This window comes from Saccopteryx leptura, chromosome 1, assembly GCF_036850995.1.
Source record: "Saccopteryx leptura isolate mSacLep1 chromosome 1, mSacLep1_pri_phased_curated, whole genome shotgun sequence".
NCBI lineage: Eukaryota > Metazoa > Chordata > Mammalia > Chiroptera > Emballonuridae > Saccopteryx > Saccopteryx leptura.
In genome coordinates, this window is record NC_089503.1 from 121,840,014 (window position 1) to 121,861,873 (window position 21,860).

Genomic DNA, 21,860 nt, shown 5'->3' on the forward strand with positions numbered 1-21,860 from the left:
ACACCGTGAACTTGGGAGACACTAAGGTATATAAGACCCACTAAATGCCTGCTGGACTCAGGTATGTTTTTAAGTCAGATGTTCCACATCGCTGAGTGTCCGCAGCATGGAGAACACTGACCCATCCATTTCACCAGGGACCAGGCCAGGCTGTGATTGAAGGGCAGCTTCGTATTTACAGTGGTTGGAGTACTTTAGACCCGGCTCTCATCGGACGTGTCTTCACTTTCAGAAGTTCATAAATGTCTAAAAGTTGCCTTTAAACAGCAGGTGAACCTCTGTTCTTATGACTATCTGGGGACAGAATGCTGATTCAAGACCTAATTCATTCTGAAATGTCTCAGATACTTCTTTAGCTGAATTTTAAGACGGTAGTAGCTCTTCCTCTTTACCAGCCACAGTAACTGTTCTTTCTGGTCTTGCCTAGAGATGCAGCAGTGTTTAGGGGTAACACGGCCAGAGCAGTGCTAGCTAGCTCATTAATGCTGAACTACAGCATAGGTATAACACTGATATAATGTGGAAGGTTTGCCACAGGCTTAAGGTGTTTAATTTTTTTTTTTTTTTACAGAGACAGAGAGTCAGAGAGAGGGATAAATAGGGACAGACAGACAGGAACAGAGAGAGATGAGAAGCATCAATCATTAGTTTTTCATTGCGACACCTTAGTTGTTCATTGACTGCTTTCTCATATGTGCCTTGACCGTGAGGCTACAGCAGACTGAGTAACCCCTTGCTCAAGCCAGCAACTTTGGGTTCAAGCTGGTGAGCTTTGCTCAAACCAGATGAGCCTGCGCTCAAGCTGGCGACCTCGGGGTCTCAAACCTGGGTCCTTTGCTTCCCAGTTCGACTCTCTATCCACTGCGCCACCGCCTGGTCAGGCTTAAGGTGTTTAAATTTATTTCTAGAGTGCTATAGTGCTAAATCTGGGACTCCTTTCTATCTACATTCTGTCTAGATTATCTCATTTATTTCTTGCCTTTCAATTCTATCTATTGCTGAAGACCTCCAAATGTGTTATCCATAGCCCAGGTGTCTCCCCTAGACTCCAGATTCATGTAACCAGCTATCCGACTTGACTTCTCTATTGGAACTCCCTAGGAAGCTCAGAGGGGGAGTTCTTGCTTTTTTCTCCCAAATCTTCCCTACACAGTCTTCTCATCTCAGTCAATGGCTACACCATTTGACCAGTGACTCAAGCCAAAAAATTCAACCATCATCTTTGGTGTCTCCCCTTTCGTCATGCCCACCATGTGGTCCACCACCAGGTCCATTCTTTTTGTGGGGGGGAGGGTGATATTTGTTAATAGGATCATATAGGTTTCAAGTGTACATTTCTATGATACATGATCCATATATTGCATTGTGTGCCCACCACCTAAAGTCAAACTATATTTTGTCACCATATATTTGATCCCCTTTACCCCACCACCACCTCCCCCCACTTCCCTCTGGTAACCACCAGACAACAGTATAGTGGTTACCAGATCTATTCTTTTTACTTCCGATAGAAACCTCTCAATGCAATCTATTTCTCATCATCTCTACTATCCTGCCCTAATCTAAGCCAGAGCCTTCTCTTACCGGGATGACCATAAGACTCTTGACTTCCTGCTTCTGCCCTTCCCTCTCCAGTCTACTCTTATCCCCACAGTCAGTGTAAACCTCTATCTCACCTGTGCTTGGACCCTTTGATGGCTTCTCACTACTTTTAGAACAAAATGTGCATTCCTCATTGTGACCTAGAATAACCCCAGCATGGCCTATTTTTCCAAGCCCACCTTATTCCCCTCCCTACTTCTCTTACTGGCCTCCCTTCTGTTCCTTAAAGACAGGAAGCCCTCCTGTGAGCCTGTGCTTTCCTCCAGCTCTTCATTTGAGTGGTTCATTCTTCTTCTTTAAGACTCAGCTGAAATATCACCTCCTTGGAGGGGTTCCTTTGTCTAGTCCATCTGAATGAACTCCCCTGAAGGGTCCTCAGCTCATTGGCATATTTCATTTCTTCACCTGCCATGATAGAGTGCCTGTGTGCACTTTACTCCATTCTGTCAAATAATAGTCATGTCATCCCCTGTCACGTATGTGTAGGATGTATTGTGAACCAGACAAAGCTCTCAGTACCCTGGCACTTACACTCAAATGGAGAAGAGAGACAATAAAACAAATAAAAAGTAAATAGACAATATCATATCAGATAATGAACATGCTATGAAGAAAAACAGGGTAAGCAAATTGAGACAGACAGATGATGCAGACAATAGGTGACTGAAGGCCATGTAAGAACTGGTGACTGATAAGAAAACATCCCAAGTAAAGGGGCAGTAGGTGAATAAAACCAGTTTTATTCAAACTGGTTTTGGAGAATAAACTATTCTGAGAAAATTTATTCTAAACCATATCTGACAGCCTAAATTCCAGGAGGATTAAAAAGCTAAGGGTGCACATGGAACCATAAACTAGACCAAAATAACCTTATCTATGGTCGGGTAAGAATGGCAGAGTCTGTAAATATAGAAAGAAACTTCATGAAATGATTGATCGACTAAAAGGTATCTTAATATTTCTGTATGAGAGAATCATGAAGTTGAGAAAGTGAACAAATTGAAGGAAATACTTGCTGTAAATGGGAATAATGAAAAGGCTGATAATATTATTAATATAGCATAAGTCCTCAATTCTGAAGCTCCTTTTTCCTTGCATTTTAATGTTTCTTAACAATAGGATACGTTTTTGAATCACTATGTACATTTAATGTGATTATTAAACATGTTAAATCAGTGGTATATCTTATGAGTAATATCTTGCAATCATTATTTTTTTAAAAGTTCATAAAAATTAGTATGAGCATTAAAGTTTCCAACAGATAAAAGCTCACTTGTTTACCACATACTTGAGTGTTTATGGTGTAGCAGAAAGGTAGGTAGAGAGTGGTGAATAGAATCGGTGGAGACCCTTGCTCTTCGGTGCCCTCCCCAGTCACCACTCGGTGCCTGTGCACCACTTATATCCAGTCTAAGGTCATTTGGGTTGATTCAGCGAGAATTAGTACCTTGGCCAGGACCACTCAGTAGTTTATTGATAAGAGCAGATCCAACTCTGGTCTGCATGGCTCTAAACCCTGTGTTCCTCCGTCAAATGACCATAATTGTTAAGCTAAGTAGAGCTTTCACACTCAGTCTTGCTACAGCCCTGTCATCTCCTGGGACCTCTTCCTTCTCACCTGCCTCCGTGCTGGTCTAGGATTTGGTCAGTAAACTATTGTGCAGACAGAAAGCATCACAGTGGATGCCCAGCCAGGGCTAGCGTCTTCAGAGCAAAAAATAAAGTTTTGCCAAAAAGACACATAAAAAGTCTAATTCTGCATCATGTAGGTGCCCTCCTATAGGCATTTAAAGCTTTCGTGAAGTCAGATGTTTCATTTAAATTTGAGTAAACGTTTTAACGATGAAAAAATAAACAGTTTACAGTTATAGATCTGGGGAAGGACAAGAAGGAACAAGAACCAGCCATTCACCATTCTCTGTGTCTGAGAGGAATATAGTTCGGAGTTGACCCCAGTCAGATTCTGTGGGAGCAGATCCCATGTTGGGGAATTGCTGTCTGAGTGATCTATGAAGCTAGTGCTCTCAGAAGAAGGAAGGGGGCCCTAGGTGGTGGGGGAAGGTTAAGTGAGGATGTGGCTGTCTCTGGACATTGGCTTCCACCTCATCCCACAGGTAGCTCTGGAGCATGAACTGTAGCTGAGTGGTCCCTCACTGAGGCAGGGAAACTGATCTTATATCTCTGTGTCAGCCAGCCACTGGCTGCATGCTGTCTGGGTGTCAAGGGTAGCTTAACCCAGTTTCTTACAACTGCCGGTCATGGACCAGTCCACCAGAAATTTCATGCTGGTTCATAAAGAGTAAACCACCCTGATGTTGTGTGAAGATTATAGACCTAGTGATCTTAGTCAAATACACTTGTGCTCAGGGTGATTTCCGCCATCGTGGTCCCTGAAATAATTCTATTTTCAATGGTCTCCAAGTGTAAAAAGGTTGAAAACCTCTGGTTAGCTTACACAGAGTGGCTAGGGTCATTTTCCCCTGAGAAGCAGGCAGCTGTGAGCCATTAGTGGCCAACTTACAAGATGTGGGGATGGGTCCAGTGCCCAGTACAGGGAGATCTGGGTGCAACGCCAACAGCATTCACTGCTGAAGTCTAAAAGGAAGTTCCTTTGGAAAATTACCAAGCGGTGGGTTTCAACACATAGCAGGAGCCCTCTAACTGGATCTGCCTATTGAAAGCAGGATTTATTATCAAGGAGCTTCCTGGTTTTTATTGTGCTTTAGGGTGTTAAGGTGTTAGATCAGCTTTGGTGGAGGAAAGTTCACTCTTAAGGAAGGCATCATAAAAGGTGTGCTCTGCAAAAACTAAGAAGATCCTTACGGGAATTTTTATGTTAATATTGAGAAAAAGGAAATGAGGATTAAAGATATAATTGGAAACTGATCAGAAACTAGTTTATATAATACCAACTTTGTTCGAAAAATGATAATGAATTCCTGCAGTTATACATTTTTATTATCAATTTTTCTGAAATCATTTTGTACATTGGTACTTTCCTATAAATAGTTTTGTGTTTTTTTTACTGACAGTGTTTTTGCATAGAATGTTCAGCTATAGAATGGTGGATATATGTCATTACGTATTTGTCAAAACCCCTAGAATGTACACCACATGTGAACCCTAATGTAACTATGGACTTTGAGTGATAATGATGAGTCATTGTAGGTCCATTGACTGCAGTAATTGTACCACGCTGATGGGGAACGTAGACAGTGGGAGAAGCTGTGTCTGCGCTGGAGCAGGGGTCATGGAAACTGTACTTTCTGCTCCATTTTGCTGTGAACCTAAAACTGCTCTAAAGCATTAAATCTATTATTAAAAGTATAGAACTCTATAGAAAGTTGACTCTTACGCTCAGTTAGTTGTCCATTCCTAAAAACAAAGACAATGTTCTGGCAACATTTTTTTTTTTTTAGATTTTATTTATTCATTCTTAGAGAGAGAACAGAGAGACAGATAGAGAAGGGGAGGAGGAGCAGGAAGCATCAACCCCCATATGTGCCTTGACCAGGCAAGCCCAGGGTTTCAAACCGGTGACCTCAGCATTTCCAGGTCAATGCTTTATCTACTGTGCCACCACAGGTCAGGCCTGGCAGCATTTTTAAAATAAAATTTTCTTTACTTGGACACCCATTCCCACCATCTCCAGTGTTTCTGATCTGCTAGTTGGTGGGAACGTTAGTTGGGAAAAGCCATCCTGACCAGGCCGTCAGTACCTCAGAGGGCACCCCATGGAGGACGGTTAGTATAATATTCTATGACCGCATCTTCCTGAGCAAGTATCATTTAAAAAACAGTATATTTGGCATGAAGGTTTTCTTTTCATACTCATCTGTACAGAATCTAGGAATATATTTCAAGTTAAAATACAGCAAGAATCATGTGAATAGCCTCCATTGATGGCATAATACATTCCTTCAGTACCTTTTTTTGTAGCATAGATCTCACTGTAGGTTGTGAAGGCTACCTGCATAGCAGATAATCACAGAAACACAGCATTTCAGGTTATGAGGACATGCACAAGCACACACCTTTGTTAAAAACAAATCATTATCCAACTCATCATTTCCAGAATGCCTATTGCTGTACTATAGATTCAGCCTACAAATAGCATTTCACATGTTAAGCTTTTAACTAAATCTTCTTAGAATTATTTTCTATTATTAACATAAAATGCTCATTGGGGTTTTTTTCTGTGACTTTGACAGGCATCTCCCCGATAGGAAGATACTGCAAACTGAAAATGAAAACTAATAACTTTTATGAAATTACAGTGAGCTTTTCCCTATAAGCTGCTTAACGTTTCCATAGAAACATGATCCGTTGACCTTTATTTTAGAAGCGTGATTCCTGGGAGATGAGAAGATACTTCTAATGCTGTTTGTGGTTTGTCTCTTCCCCTCCCAGGCCTTGAACCGGGGCATCGCAGCTGTCAAGGAGGATGCGGTGGAGATGCTGGCCAGCTACGGGCTGGCCTATTCTCTAATGAAGTTCTTCACAGGGCCCATGAGTGACTTTAAAAATGTGGGCCTGGTGTTTGTGAACAGCAAGCGCGACAGAACCAAAGCTGTCCTGTGCATGGTGGTGGCCGGCGCCATCGCCGCCATCTTTCACACCCTGATCGGTAAGGCTGATGACACACCCCTTACAAATCTAGCCTCGGTAGTTTCTCATGCCTTTGAATTTATCTAAATGCATTTATTATAATAAGTGATTTCTTCTACCATTATTAAATCTTTATCATGCAAAGTTCAAGAGGTGGGAGGAATGGAGTTTGTTCCCCTAGCTAGCTCAAGGAAAGAAAATGTGTTCTCTCTGGGAAGCTGTAGTTTTGTTTCTCTGATTCCCAGACACTGTGTCCCAGAGGGCGTGGTTTCATTAATAGGTGATGCAGTCTAGGATTAGCATTCAGTGAAGCCAACAAAATAGCAGATGCTTTTGTAAGGAACATGCATTATTGTACATTCATTTTTTTCATCTTAAGAATTAAGATAAAAGGATGTTATTCAAAATTAATACTTGTCAATGGTGAGAACAAATGACAGATTGTTTTATGTATTAAAATTAACTTATATAGGGCCTCATTATTCTCTCCAATGACAAGACTGAATACTCTTGGCGTAACATTCTTTCTGTGAAACAACAAGGAAGCTATATCATGTATATCACTACAAAATGGTTCTGCATCCCAGATATATAGTCACTGTAGTGACTAACCTACAGTTTTACCAAGACCTTGGAAGAAGATCTTCTTTTAGGGCCAGAGTTTTACTTCTGCTGCCTTCTCGGTGATGATAAGACCCCAACTCCATCATTTGAGAACCTTTTGGCTTTAAAACAACTCAGCTTAACTGGCATAGAAATTGAATGACACATCTATTGAACCCCGTTGCCCATAACCTGTGAATGACACTTTACAAACCCACTGTATACCTTAAAACTGGCACTGGTTATAGGAGAACTGTGAATGTCAGTGTTGAATAAAGGAGCCAGGAGACTAACCCCAGCCATTTACAGGGTATTCAGACGGCAGCTCATGTTTATTCATGTAACTGTGAATCTGAAAGTAAATGGAGTAAGGCCTTTGTGGTCTGCCTTCTTAATGTAGCATAGAATTTTGTGCTACGAACAGTGTGGATGAGAGGATGCTACCCGTGGGCCAAATGTTCAGCCCAAGTGTTGATATTCACCATTTATTTGGGCTCAGAGCTTCAGGATATGGGGTAGAGAGAAGATGCCTTTCTCTCCCCTTAGTGTTATGGGCTAAGCTTTGTAGAAGACTTCTGCAACTTGATTTGATCTGGGCCACTTTCAAAGATGATGTATGTACTTGAGAAAATTCCATACTTGACATTAGGTCTAAATAAATATTTGTCTAAACAACTAAATTAGTTCCCCTTTTGCTACTATTCCTTTAATTAGAATTTCTAAATCTAACACTGTCTGTGTCAGTCATGGTTGACTAGGACTTGGGTTAGATAGCTTATTAGTAGCTGGCAATAAATATGGAGAGAAAAGCTGAGTGCCTGTGTTAATTAAAACTGTTATAAGGAGCATGTGATAATTGAGAAAAACATCAATGTCATTCTCCAAGTTTTCCAATTTTAAAATAGAATTATAAACTCTTAAATTTGAACCAAAATGGTTCTACATCCCAGATATATTTAGCAGTCATATTTTTGTTTTTTCACTTTTAATATTTGTATAATTATAGTGCTTTTCCTTCCACCAAACAGATGCTTTCTACAATTGCTGAGAAAGCACATGTCAGTTCCTTCTGAACACTCACAACTTGGGTCGTGATGATTTGCCCTCTCGAGTTCGTTCGTTGGCCTCGTTTCAGTTTTCTGCCCGGAGCTTTAATCCGGCCCTCTGCTGCCTGCTGCATCAAGTGTCTCCCTCCCCTTCCTTCCTCCTTCTGTTTTTCAGTAATCCCATTAGCTTTCTACATCCAGGTCTGGTTCACTTTTGGTTTCCCATTCACTTGACCACAGGCTCCAGACGGCATGTTGCTCTGTCGCCATCCCCGACCTTTTCCAAAACTGTTTTTCTACCGTCAGTAAACATCCCCAACCCCATTCGGATTCTACTTTATGTCTTTATGTGTCACCTGCACTAGACCCTTAAACCCATTTTCATGTCTTAGTAATGATGAAAACAGCGACTTCATTTCTCCTCCAATAATCACCTCTTGGATAACTGTGCTTGTGACAGAGGAATAATGACATGGATGAAAAGCAAAAGGCAAATATTACAAATACATTTAACTTGAGAAGCCACGGTGTGCTCTCAGACTGTCTTCCTAATGATATTTGTTTGGACTGATATTGAGATGAATAGCTATTGCATTCATGCACAGCTCCTGTGGGGGCTGCAGGAAGCATAAGAAGCTGTGTATGTAACAAACTCACCATGCTTAACTCACAGACTGGAAATACGAACCAGAGAATCCAGGCTTGAAACTTAACTTCTCTATTTTTTTTTTTCTGAAGTGAGAAGCAGGGAGGCAGAGAGACAGACTCCCACATGCGCCTGATTGGGATCCACCTGGCATGCCCACCAGGGAATGATGCTGTGCCCATCTGGGGCGCTGCTCTGTTGCAACTGGAACCATTCTAGTGCTTCAGGCAGAGCCATGGAGCCATCCTCAGTGCCCGGGCCAGCTTTGCGCCAGTGGAGCCGTGGCTGCGGGAGGGGAAGAGAGAGACAGAGAGAGAGAGGAAAGGTGGGTGGAGAAGCAGATGGGTGCTTCTCCTGTGTGCCCTGGCCAGGAATTGAACCCGGGACATCTATACGCCGGGCTGACGCTCTACCGCTGAGCCAACCTGCCAGGGCCTCTATATTCTTTTGTTCAGGTGAAACCAGCCTAATGATCTTAAACTTTTTGTTTTGGGGACTATTGCCCCATAACCTTAATCTATTTATTTATTTATTTATTTATTTATTTCTCTATTTTTACCAACTTTTCACTGACATTTATATGAGGCATTTATTGAGAGCAGAGAAGAGGAAGATTCCTTCTCTTAGGGGTGGTGGTCTCATGGAATGAGTGTGTCATCATCTCTTAACAGGCTCTGAACAAGTGAGTTCAGCACAACTCTTTCTAATTTTTTTATCTTTGATACAATATAGAATCTAGAATATGACCCAGTGCTCTAAATTAATATTTTGCTATAGCCATATAAAATTCGAAAGGGTAACTCTTCTTGCCTATTACGTGGCCCATGATTTTTTTATTTAGACAATTAATTATAATGGAGTGACATTGATCAATTAGAGTACATAGATTCAGAGAAAACAACTCCAGATCATTTTGACATTTGATTATGTTGTATACTCATCATCCAAAGTCAAATTGTCCTCTGTCACTTTTTATCTGGGCTTTCTTTATGCCCCTTTCCTCCCCCCAGGCCCACCCTCTCCTCCCTTTCCCTCCCCCTGGTAACCACTGCACTCTTATCTATCTCCATGAGTCTCAATTTTGTGTCCCACCTATGTATGGAATCATACAGTTCTTAATTTTTTCTGATTTACTTATTTCACTCAGTATAAAGTTATCAAGGTCCATCCATGTTGTCATAAATGATTCAATTCATCATTTCTTATGGCTGAGTAGTATTCCATAGTATGTATGTACCACCTCTACCCTATCCAATCATCTATTGAAGGGCTTTTTGGTTGCTTCCACGTCTTGTGCCCATGATTTTTAACAACACCCCAGTGTTCTTCATTTTTTCAGTTTAATGGCCAACTCTTCCTGGTTTCTTTTTGCTTTGTTTCCTTCTTATTCATTTTATTCTTTACAGTATTAGTTACTTTTCCCAGCATGATGCCTTCTGTACATTTAAAATCTATAGATTTTTTTGGAGAGATATTCTCAAACACTCATAAAGTGCATCCATTCTCCTTTATGAGGGTTTTAATGTGAATGTTAACTGTAAAAAGATATATACCACTAGTATTAATAGAGCTGACCTTCCTGCTTTGACTAAAGAAGAGTGAGAGTAATAATTTTTGTTTAAATCACTTTTAAAATAATCTAGTCTCTACCTGTCCTATAAGTGGTCAACAAAAGATTTATTGAACAAATAGTATGTGCATGTTATTCTAGGTTCTATTGATCAAAAATCAGGAACAGAGGTGAGACAGGTATAAAAGATAGGATACACCCCTCTTGTTGTGTTTAGCACCAATTTCTAGAAGAATGATGAATAAAGCTATTTGTAACCAGTGAGAGCTTTGAGATATGGTAAAGATAAACCAAAGTCAAAGTGGGGAGAGTTAGAGACCACTCCTGGACTTGGGAAAGCAGAGTGACAATGAGTAAACTGGAGGGAAGGAGCTCTTGGTGAGGAGAGGGTGTAGAAGGCACACAGTAGTCATGCATTTATAAATTGGGGAGAATAAAGCAAGAAAGAGTTCAGTGTTGACCGTGTGAGGTACCCTGAACTAGGGTTGGGGCAAGTAACCAGGTATAGAAAGTATGGAGCCTGACACTATAGAAGAGCTCAGTAGACAACCGAGATAGCAAAGAGGGGGCGGGGGAGGAAGAGAGAAAGGGAAGGGAATCAGAGAACCACCAAGTAGGAAGAGGAATTGGGTAGGGCAGGCATTGTGCAGGAAGTCCTGTGGCTATATCTGAATAACTTGGAGATTCTTTGACACCAGTGGGCATTTTTGTGACTATCAGGGACAGCAATATTGAATAAAGAAGATGTATTATAGTGTTCGTGTAATAATGTTTACTTAATACAACTTTAGCCAAGAAAGGTCAATATATTCTGCTTTTTGCTTCTAAAACTTTTTAATATTTAGAAATGTTAGATGCAGTTTATCATTCTGAATAATCTTCGTGGTTATGAACTAGTGCCTTGGTTAGGTGCTCTAAGGTTGTTGTTTTTCAAAGATTGTGCATTTCACGGTGTTCCCAGGCCTTGGGGAAATCCCGGTTCCCAGCATGGTCTTCTCTACCTTAGATTTTTCTCCCAATCTGCATGAACTTTAACACTTCTTACTTTTCATTATCTAGTAACTATTTATCAATTGCTGGAAGACCTTCTTCAGTTAGAAGGGATTTCAAATGTAAGCGTCTCCAGCTTTGAAAAGCCAGTTTCAGACAGCTGCTCACCTTCACTCTGTGTCATCTCTGGGCGTCAGCTGGCAGGCCACAGTGGGACCTTAGAGACAGGCTCGGGGCCGAGAGCACCAAGGGCTCAGTAATGTTTTTGCCCCAGTACTAGGTCCTTCTCATGACATTTGCAGGAGTTGAAGCATTTTTCTTCCTTGTGTTTCATACTCATTTTGTCTGATTTTTTCTTTCTTTCTTGACCCCACCAGTGAGCCAGGAAGTCTACTCTCCTTGAGAGATTTGCACGTGGTCATGGGTTTCCCTGGACATGGCCAGAGCAGATCCCACTGACTGCACTGGCACCGAGGAATGCGTGGTAGAGATTGTAGGAAAAGATGGCTCCACAAAAAATATACCCAGCAACCCCCTGCCCCAAAACCTTCTGCAGTAGCCAAATGAGAAGACTCTTGGAATTGGGTTGGACTGCACACTTGGAGATTAGAGGGACCGCTGGCCCCAAAGCCTGTGACTATTCTATGCACACTCGTAGCCTGGCTCTAGATACCGAAATTGCAGGAGCCATTGGAGTATTTTTGGCTTTTTATTTTTGGCCTTTGTTGGACACCTGACGCTAAGTGTTCATTTTTAAGCTAAACGGCAGCCGTTACTCTTGATACTGACTTAACTATGAGACATCATTTTTTAAAATTGCAATACATGGGATTTGCCATTTCCAGGCCTTAATTTAGGCCAGTTGCCTAGGTGCAGATATTACCTATTTCTTTCTCAATCTATAAAAGAGGAAAATTTGCTGACCTTGAATTTGGTTTCATTTAGGTTCCACTTAATTTCTTCTGCATGGAATTAGTATTGCCTGCCCCCTTAATTCATATAGATGTAGAAACTATGCTGTGGACTTCTTATTTCTTTACACATTCATTCTCAACACTGACCTGTAAGGCCTCTTTCGTATCCCAAAAGAGCCTGGGCAGACTGCAAAGCTCAGAGGAACAACACTTTTGCAGCGAACAATTGAAATTCTTTCTAAAGTGGTTCTGTTTCTCAGTCTTGCCTTGCCAACAAACTTTTCCATTATTCATGGATCATAAAACAGCCCTATAAAGGGTGAACTGGTACAATTTGATGTAAACGAAAAAGGATGCTAGGAGTAAATGGGCAGTTTCAATATAGTCTCACAATTTATCGCTGTGTCACAAACTACTGCTATACTCAGTGATTCAAAACACAAGCATTTATTCTTGCTCACCAGACCATGGGTTGGCTGGGTGTTTCTTTCGGATGTGGCTGTGCTCGTGCCTCTGTGGTCAGCTGCCAGTCAGGAGGAGGCTCTGCTGATCTTGGTGGGCTTGCTGGGGGGGTTGTCACCTGACTGTAGGCTCATCTAGATGGCCTCTGCTGGGACATTTTTGCAATCAGTCTGTCTCAGATCACCTCTTTGGGGATTACAGATCCATGTATTTATTCAATCAATATATATCGAGCCCCTCCTATGCAGCAGACATTGGGCTAAGTGCTGGGAATTCAGACGTGACTAAGGCGTGTTCTCTAGAGAAAAGCAGATTTACATAGTACATTATTACAAAATCCACTCTTCCAAGTCTTCATACCAGTGAGATAGAATTTTTGTTCTTGTATTTCACATTTACTTACTTGGTGCAGATGTTTGTGCTATGTCTCCAAGGCATGGGCAGTGTTTATACCTTCCATTCCCATATCTTCCAGATAAAGGTTGCACGGTCCAGGCAGTGTATCATATGTCTGTGACCCAGCCCTGATGCAGGTGACCAGCCTCTTCACAGCTGGGTTAGTTGGCACGGTGCCTGACACATAAAAGTCATTCATGTATTTTTGTTAAAGTGATTTAAATATCATCCATACAAACACACATTCTTTGGACATGATATGTTAGAAACACAGGGGTAGAGTTACCAGTCCCTGTGAAAAGCCTAATAAACAGGACACAGTGAGCCAATCAGTAGTGAGACTTGCAAGCACGGAACTAGGAGATTATTAGAATAAGGGTTCTCAAATTTGCCTCTTGGAAATACACATGTTATCCTGTTATTAAAATGGGAGGAGGGCTTTCTCCTTGATTCCCATGGGAAAATACAGGTAAATCAACTTGTGTTGGTTACTATTAATATTTCATGGCATTTTGCAATAAGCGCTGGTAACTACTGGATGAACAAGCTTGAGAACCACTGATTCTGGAAAAGGTCCATGACCCTGGAGGGCTGAGGTCAGAGGAGCTAGAAATTTGAATGGGCCCTCTGGTTTTTTCATTTTGGGGTGGGGTCAAAGCTGTCAACCTGTAAATAGGTCAGGTCATGTCCTCTTACTGCAGGAAATCCATTTCCCTGTCAGGAAATCCATTTTGATCTGTTTCAAAACCTTGTTCAATTTTTCTTTTTAGTGTTCTGCTCTTCATAAGGGATATGAGCTGTTTCAGAACAATCTTGGTAAGGCTGTTTATGGACACAGAAGGTTACTAGGTGTTAAGGCAGCTAGCTTGGTAATTACAGACTCATGCAAAGCCCTTTAACCGAGTTACCCCCAGCCAACAGCTCTAGCCAGAAACAGCTCCAGGGCACCAGGATGAGAGGGAGGGAGCTCGGGGGTGAAAAACAGTTGCTGGGATTTTATATTCCCTTCTCACGACGTGGAAACAACATTTGTAGTTATGATCAGACCTTTTCTGCCATGTAGGGGAGAAGTAGAAAGAAGGGGGGGAAAAAAGTAGGAGAAAAAGCTTTCCTTGCCTCCAGATTTTCCTAGTACCTAAAAGAGGAAAAGAAGAGAAGCAAAGGCCGTCTTGTACCCATAGATTCCAAAGTACCCTGGGACCTGGGGACCCTGGGCGGGCCCAGCACCAGCTGCGGTCTGAGCAGCAGGGGTCAGAGGCGCCTCCTGGCAGAGCCCGACCTGGGCTGCGCTCATCACACAGGCGTTTTTAAACCCTGTCAAGCTTTAAGTGTTTCCTTCATTGATCTGCAGAAAGGCACTGTTTTTGCTTTTTTGGTTAAAATATTCTAACCTAAGTAGGTCTATTTACAAAGGGGAGAGAAGCTCATTTATATTGATTTCTACCCTCCCAAGCTGCACATCAAACCGTAGGCCATGCTGTCACGGGCAAGTCCCATCTTTCTTGCCCCTGCCCCGGGGTCCCACAGGAAGATAGTGTATCTCTCTCATTCTCACAAGCCACCTGTGGGAGTCTGCCAGTCCTGTCCTTCCAGAGTAGCACAGACCAGGCAGCTCAAACAACAGAAATGTACTGTTTCCTGTTGTGGTCCAGCCACAACAAATCTGTTACGGGGTCCTCAAACGGGAAAAGGTATGGAATTAAATAAATGATAGAGAATTGAAGATATATACATAAAGATGGGTTCGGGAGGACCACACGGCACGCAGTCTCTACTGCTCCTAAGCCGATGCAATGGCTGCCCCCAGAAGCACATCCGTCTTTATTCAGGGAAAAAACGTGGTCCATTAGCAATTCAATGGTTTCCGAGACAACTCAAAGACAACCCCCACCATACCATGTAGATCTAACTGTACACCAATAAGAAACTAGTTTCCAGCCTCTTCTGGAGAACATGGGTGGGACAAGCAATAATCAGGTATAGCTCTTTGTTAACTGGGCAGGTAAGATGGGTGGTTAGGCCCAGCACCTGTCCCCTGGATATAAAAACACCCTGTTTATATTTCGGTCCCCAACAGTCTCCCAGTTCTAGAAGCTAGATCTAGGTGTCGGCAGGGTTGGTTCCTTCTGAGGCCGTGGGGGTGAATCTGTTCCGCGCCCCCTCCCGCCCTCCCTTCCCGCCCTCGCCAGCCCCTGGTGTTTCCTGGCGTCTGTGCCTTTCTTGGGTCTGGGCAGGCATCACCTGTTCTCTGTCTTCATGTTCGCGTGGCGTCCCCCTTGTGCGTGCCCATCTCTGTGTCCAAATTTGAAGGACACCAGTCATATTGAATATACTCTACTCCAGTATGACCTCATCTGAACTAATTATATCTGCAATGACCCTGTTGCCAAATAAGATCACATTGTGAGGACCAAGGGGCTAGGATTCAACATAGGAATTTTGAGGGGACACAGTTCAACCCGTAACACCACAATCTGAGCCCAGCCTGTCGCCAGTTCCGCGGTCCCCACTTTGGCTGTGCTGTCACATCCACCAGCTGGCGCTTCACGTCGACGCTAACCTTTACCAGGCATTTTAGCTCAGGCTATTCATAGCCAGCCCTGGGCTCTTGCACTTGGCATTGCACTGCTCTGCTCGCCAGCATGACTGCCTTGTTTGTGGCCAGTGGCCTCTGCCCGGGTGGGGCGGTAGTGTGGTAGGGTCAGCACCGTCTCCTTGCAGGTCCCAGCACAGTGAGCATTTCCTGGCCAGAGGAAAACAAATACACAGATAGACTGCAGGAACCTTAAACTCTGAGACAGAATGTCCAGAGTTAGGCAGCTGAGGTAGACGACGGTCTGTGTGATACAGGAACACCTTCACGTTACTTTGTGGTTCTGTCAGCTAATCTCAGGTCCAGATGTTTCAGTCCAGCCTTCTGCAATCCGCTTTCATCTGGTGCCTTCTGATCCAAACACGGACATCGTAGCTGCCCCTTCCCTCTTTGTCCCTAGCCTGGAACTAATCCCACCTCCCCACGTCTTACCTCTTTCTGCCATTGCCACGTGGCACCTCCCCTCAGTGACCCCGCTGGCCCTGCCACATTCCGCACCTGACACCTGGCAGCTCACCTTGTGGCTTTCCTGTCTGCCCTTGTCCCTCCCCTCCTGCACCTGCCCCCACCCTCCCGTTCTCTGCACGCCGTAGCCCTTCTTGCCTCTAGAACTCACTTACTTGTACCTCTGCCCCCAGTGGGATTCCCATCTGTGCGTTAAATATCCTTGATATCACCCCGAGGCCCTCGCTTAATTCCCATACTTTAAGACTAATGCTGACAGAGGATGGAGAGACATTTCCTTTTTCCAGGTAACGTGGTAATAAGTCATCCCCCAAGCAGTGGTAGGAGGGTCCTCAGTGATCTCATAAAATGAGACTCTCACTGCATTCGTTCTCCTTTCTGATTTCTAAGCAGCTGCTGTGCTTGTCCAGTCCATGAGCACTCATAGTTATAAAAGAATGAAAATGGCAGGGGCACGGCTATTAAAAGCACCATGTAAAATACTATGAAAAACACAAAGGTTAGCATCTGCCTATACAGTCTAAACAGGTATCAGTAAAATAGAGCAAACAATATTTTATGTCTTCTTTGCTGATACAATCTGTTGGAACACCTGGGTAAGACAAGGCCTTTCCCTTTCTTTCCTTTATCCGTTTGGCACCTACACATTCATTCAACCCATATTAAGTACACATTGTGTTCCAGTCACACACCTGTCACAAATCCTGATGTTGGATGGACTTCAGAGGCACCTCAGAAATACCCTTTTTTTTTTCTTACTGGACAAGGCTCTATAAATTGTGAAAAGCTAGCTGTAAAATTTTTACTGAAAAGGCATAGTAGGAAGGCCTTGGCCAGTTGGCTCAGTGGTGGAGCATCAACCCGATGTGTGGATGTCCTGGGTTCAGTTTCCAGTCAGTGCACACAGGAGAAGCGACCATCTGCTTCTTCACCCCTCCCCCTCCCCCTCCCCCTTCTCTTTCTCTCTCTTCCCCTCCTGCAGCCATGGCTTGATTGGTTCTAGTGCATCAGCCCCAGGCATTAAGGATGGCTCTGTGGAGCCTCTACCTCTGGAGCTAAAAATAACTCAGTTGCAAGCATAGCCCCAGATGGGCAGAGCATCAACCCCAGACGGGGGTTGCCAGGTGGATCTTGGTGGGGGCACATGTGGGAGTCTGTCCATCTATCTCCCCTCCTTTCACCTTGAAAAAAACTTTTTTTAATTTTAAAAAGGCACAGTAAGAATTTTCTCTTAGTAAATGGTTAAGAATTTGTGTAAATGTTTAGCTTCTATTAATATATAAAGTATTCTCTTATAACATCAAAATAATGGAAACCACCTAAATGTACAATAATAAGAAACTAAGCTGATATTAAGTAAACCTACAAAAAGGAATTCAGTACAACCATTAAAATATAGAAGCATGTCATGAAAAGGTGTTAATGATTTACAAGGTTTACAGGGAGTATATATAAGTTTGATCACATTTTCTGTTAAAACACACACTCACCCACCACACACACACCTAGAAAAGAACTGGGCGATCGAGCCCAGAGTATTCGCCATGATCCCTCTCCAGGTAGGTCTCCATTTTCGATGGTTTTCTTCTTTTTGCTCATCTAAACTTTTTAATTTTTTTTGTTTGTTTTTTTTGTTTTTTTTTATTTTATTTTTTACAGAGACAGTGAGTCAGAGAAAGGGATAGAGAGAGACAGACAGGAACGGAGAGAGATGAGAAGCATCAATCATTAGTTTTTTGTTGAGCGTTGCAACACCTTAGTTGTTCATTGATTGCTTTCTCATATGTGCCTTGACCGCGGGCCTTCAGCAGACCGAGTAACCCCTTGCTGGGTCCAGTGACCTTGGGTCCAAGCTGGTGAGCTTTTGCTCAAACCAGATGAACCCACGCTTAAGCTGGGGACCTTGGGGTCTCGAACCTGGGTCTTCCGCATCCCAGTCTGACGCTCTATCCACTGCGCCACCACCTGGTCAGGCTAAACTTTTTAATTTTTAAAAAAATATGTATTACATTTAAGATTCTTTTTAAACTTTTGAGAGAAAAAGCATACAAAGAGAACCTTTTCTAAGCATCACCATGACTGTTTCTTGGGCCCTCTGCAGCGTATAGTGACCTCGGCTACTATATCATCAATAAACTGCACCACGTGGACGAGTCAGTGGGGAGCAAGACGAGAAGGGCCTTCCTCTATCTGGCTGCCTTCCCTTTCATGGATGCGATGGTGAGTAGGGAAGGTTGTCGGCTTTCTAATATGGTGAAATATACAGAATGTAAAATTGACCATTTTAACCATTTTTATGTATGCAGTTCAGTGGCATGAGGTACATTCACATTGTTGTGAATCTTCAGAATTCTTTTCATCTTGTAAAACTGAAACTCTGTCCCCATCAAACACGGAGTCCCCACTCCCCCTGCCCTCAGCCCCTGGCAGTCACCCTTTACTTTCTGTCTATAAATTTGACCACTCCAGGGACCTCATATGAGTGAAATCATATAGTACTTGTCTTTGTGACCAGCTTATTTCACTCTGTAGAGCGTCTTCAAGGTCCATCCATGTTGCAGCACCTACCAAAATGTCCTTTTCCAGGCTGAATAATATTCCCTTGTGTGAATATACCACATTTTGTTTATTCATTCATTCATCAATGGGCGTTTGGGTTACCTCCACCTTTTGGCTATCGTGAACAATAGTGCTGTGAACATGGGTGTACAAATATCTCTTTCAGTCCCTACTTTCATTCTTTTGGGTGTAGATTGAGAAGTGGAATTGCTGGATCATACAGTAATTCTCTTTTTAATTTTTTGAGGAACCACCACACTGATTTCCAGATTGGCTGCACCATTTTACATCAGCAGTCACAAGGGTTCCAGCTGACCACTGACTTTGAACCAGTCTATCTTGTCAGTTTATTTAATGAGGCTTGTCTGTATTTGCTATAAATTCTGGCAGGCGGCAAGAGAGCCCATTTGAAAATTTTTATTTAAATATAAAGTTCTCTTTGATATATTCAGGCTCAAGGGATCAGGATAGCTTTCTGATAAACTTCCCACTTGTGTGGTATAAGCACCTAGAGCTTTTTAGAATAAGAATCTCTTGAATATACAGATAGGATTTCATTACCTGTGGTAAACACCAACTTTACCACATTCACTGAGAGTGGCTCATTTGGTAGGTTAAATGCTTTGTCATGATTCTAAAGGGTCCTCATACAATGCTTTTTTCTATTCATCCATATTACAGACATAAAGGAGGCTTAGCAAATATATATATATATATGCAGATCCAATGCTGGAAAATAAACCCCTTCTTTGAGTTTCATTTTACCTTAACCTTGGAGGGAGACTTAAAAATACATTAATCTGCACAGTTTTACCACCCTTACCCTAGGTTTTATATACATTAGGCACAAGAAGTAAGTGACCTTCTGTACTGAGGTGAGGCCACAGCCCCAAATCCATGGAAGAATGAGGCAAGGTAAAAATATACTTGGCCCATCTTCTCAAATGTGATCCAAAGTCTGAGTTTGTCTATAGTAAGATCATATTGACGTGTTCCCGGTGAACCTCGGACAGCTTTCCTCCAGTTTGCAGAGTCACCTTAAATATTCAACTCAGGTTTGGCGTGAAGGTTCTGATTCTCAGTTATCATGACATCACTGTAGTGGGAGACTTTAGCCATCAGAACACTTGCACCTAAATTTTCTTTTTTCTTATCACCAGATGTAATTATTCTGGTAGTTGACACATAACTGGAAAAACAGGAAAAAGCAAAGGAGTTGGAGTTCATATAACCAGATTCCCCGAGGTGTCCGTGCTGGCCTACAGGAGCACCACGTGCTCTCTGGTCAGAGAGCTGAAGGAAGTGGCTCTTTGCACACACTGCACACAGAGTCATGATTTTGCTCTGATGCCTGCTCACACAGCTGTACTGGAACCCGTACACACGCAGAAGAGTTATTGTCATATAGGGAATTCAGGGAACTCAGGACTCTTACTAAAAGTGAATCACAGACGCTTAAGTGCCCTGGATTCCACCTTCAGCTGGATTTATTTGCCACAGTAGAGTTTCTAACACTCACTGTAACACCAATGCATGTGTGATCAGTACCCTTTTCTTCCGTGTTTCATCTATCAATTCCCCCAAAGGTCCCAAAAGTAAAGAGACTTCTAATAGAACAAAACAAAAGAGCAAACACTTATAAACAGCATGTCGTCTGCCAAACCACACACACCCTGCAGCATGGTCCTGATGTATGGTTGGAGAGATAATATTTGAAAACCACAAAGCTTATCATCCAGATGGCTTTTGGTCAACAAAGATAGCCTAGAAGCCACTATTTGCAAATGTTATCTACAGTTTGCATTTCTTTTCACATTTGGCACCCTAGGACCTATAAGCTGAGGACAGAAGTTGATGTAGCAGCTGCTATGTAAAGTCTTGACACAGACCAGTTTCACTCAGATGAAATGTTACTTCTGTGTCATTCCAGTAGGCCTTTCCAGGTTAGAAGGATGATTCTTAAACTGATCCTACCATGAACTTAACACATTCTCCAAACCTGCCATCCTCTGGGTTTTTCTTTTTTTTTTTTTTTTGCATTTTTCTGAAGCTGGAAACAGGGAGAGACAGTCAGACAGACTCCCGCATGCGCCCGACCGGGATCCACCCGGCACGCCCACCAGGGGGCGACGCTCTGCCCACCAGGGGGCGATGCTTTGCCCATCCTGGGCGTCGCCATGTTGCGACCAGAGCCACTCTAGCGCCTGAGGCAGAGGCCACAGAGCCATCCCCAGCGCCCGGGCCATCTTTGCTCCAATGGAGCCTTGGCTGTGGGAGGGGAAGAGAGAGACAGAGAGGAAGGCGCGGCGGAGGGGTCCATGTTGCGACCAGAGCCACTCTAGCTCCTGAGGCAGAGGCCACAGAGCCATCCCCAGTGCCCGGGCCATCTTTGCTCCAATGGAGCCTTGGCTGCGGGAGGGGAAGAGAGAGACAGAGAGGAAGGCGCGGCGGAGGGGTGGAGAAGCAAATGGGCGCTTCTCCTGTGTGCCCTGGCCGGGAATCGAACCCGGGTCCTCCGCACGCTAGGCCAACGCTCTACCGCTGAGCCAACCGGCCAGGGCCCCTCTGGGTTTTTCATTGTCTACTCCCTTTAAAGGACTTTTCCTCTTAATTTCTCTCAAAAGCACAAAGCAGCCCAAACATGAAGAGAAGGAAATAGTGGAACTCTAGTGGGTCAGTGAGAACTTATAATTACAGTGCTAACTCAGGACCAAGGTATAGCCCTCATTAACACGTGCTTCCCCTGCGGAGAAGCTGCGGCTTTGTGATTCCGACCGAGAGCAGCTTCCTCCGTTCCTGGTGTTCACCCAGCTCTACCGCCAGGCACGTGGACCTAACCTATACCCGAGTCTGCATGTCGCTGGTACAGGAGAGGTACTGTGCAGTCACTGATTCCTTACATGGATGTAGCCACCAGTCACCATTACACTCATTTTACCAACCCAAGATTTACCAACCTGCACCACTAAGGTTTTAGAGGGTATAAATATGCCTGTTTCAGGAATGTCCAGTTCATCACAATGACCAGAAATGGTAGAATTACGAAGGTGTACCTCATGCCAAATTCCTTCTCTTCCGGCAGGCCTGGACCCATGCTGGCATTCTCTTAAAACACAAATACAGCTTCCTGGTGGGATGTGCCTCAATCTCAGATGTCATAGCTCAGGTAAATATGGTGTGGGTGTCGGTCAAAGCTCTCTGGAGCCCTTAGCTGGTGAGTGACAGAACTCATTGATGCCTCCCGTCCATCCATTCACTCAGTGGTATGTTCCTGAATTACTCAAAGCAAATGTAGACGTCAGTGTTTGTGAATCGAGTGAGAACATGAGCCTCCTGCAATACAAGTATGTACAATCTTGCTAGAATGAGGGTTTAGGAAGTTAAGTTTTGTATCAGAGGTTTTGAC

The 21,860-nt window shown here is 43.3% G+C and overlaps 1 protein-coding gene across 1 annotated transcript in view; it reads left to right on the plus strand.

Moving 5' to 3' along the window:
- ANKH (ANKH inorganic pyrophosphate transport regulator) overlaps positions 1-21,860 on the plus strand; it is a 151,118-nt gene that overhangs the window by 71,961 nt on the left and 57,297 nt on the right. The window contains exons 2-4 of the mRNA XM_066374250.1: positions 6,013-6,229; positions 17,997-18,115; positions 21,537-21,620. Of these exons, the coding sequence (XP_066230347.1) occupies positions 6,013-6,229; positions 17,997-18,115; positions 21,537-21,620 (420 nt within the window). The remainder of the gene's footprint in view (positions 1-6,012; positions 6,230-17,996; positions 18,116-21,536; positions 21,621-21,860) is intronic.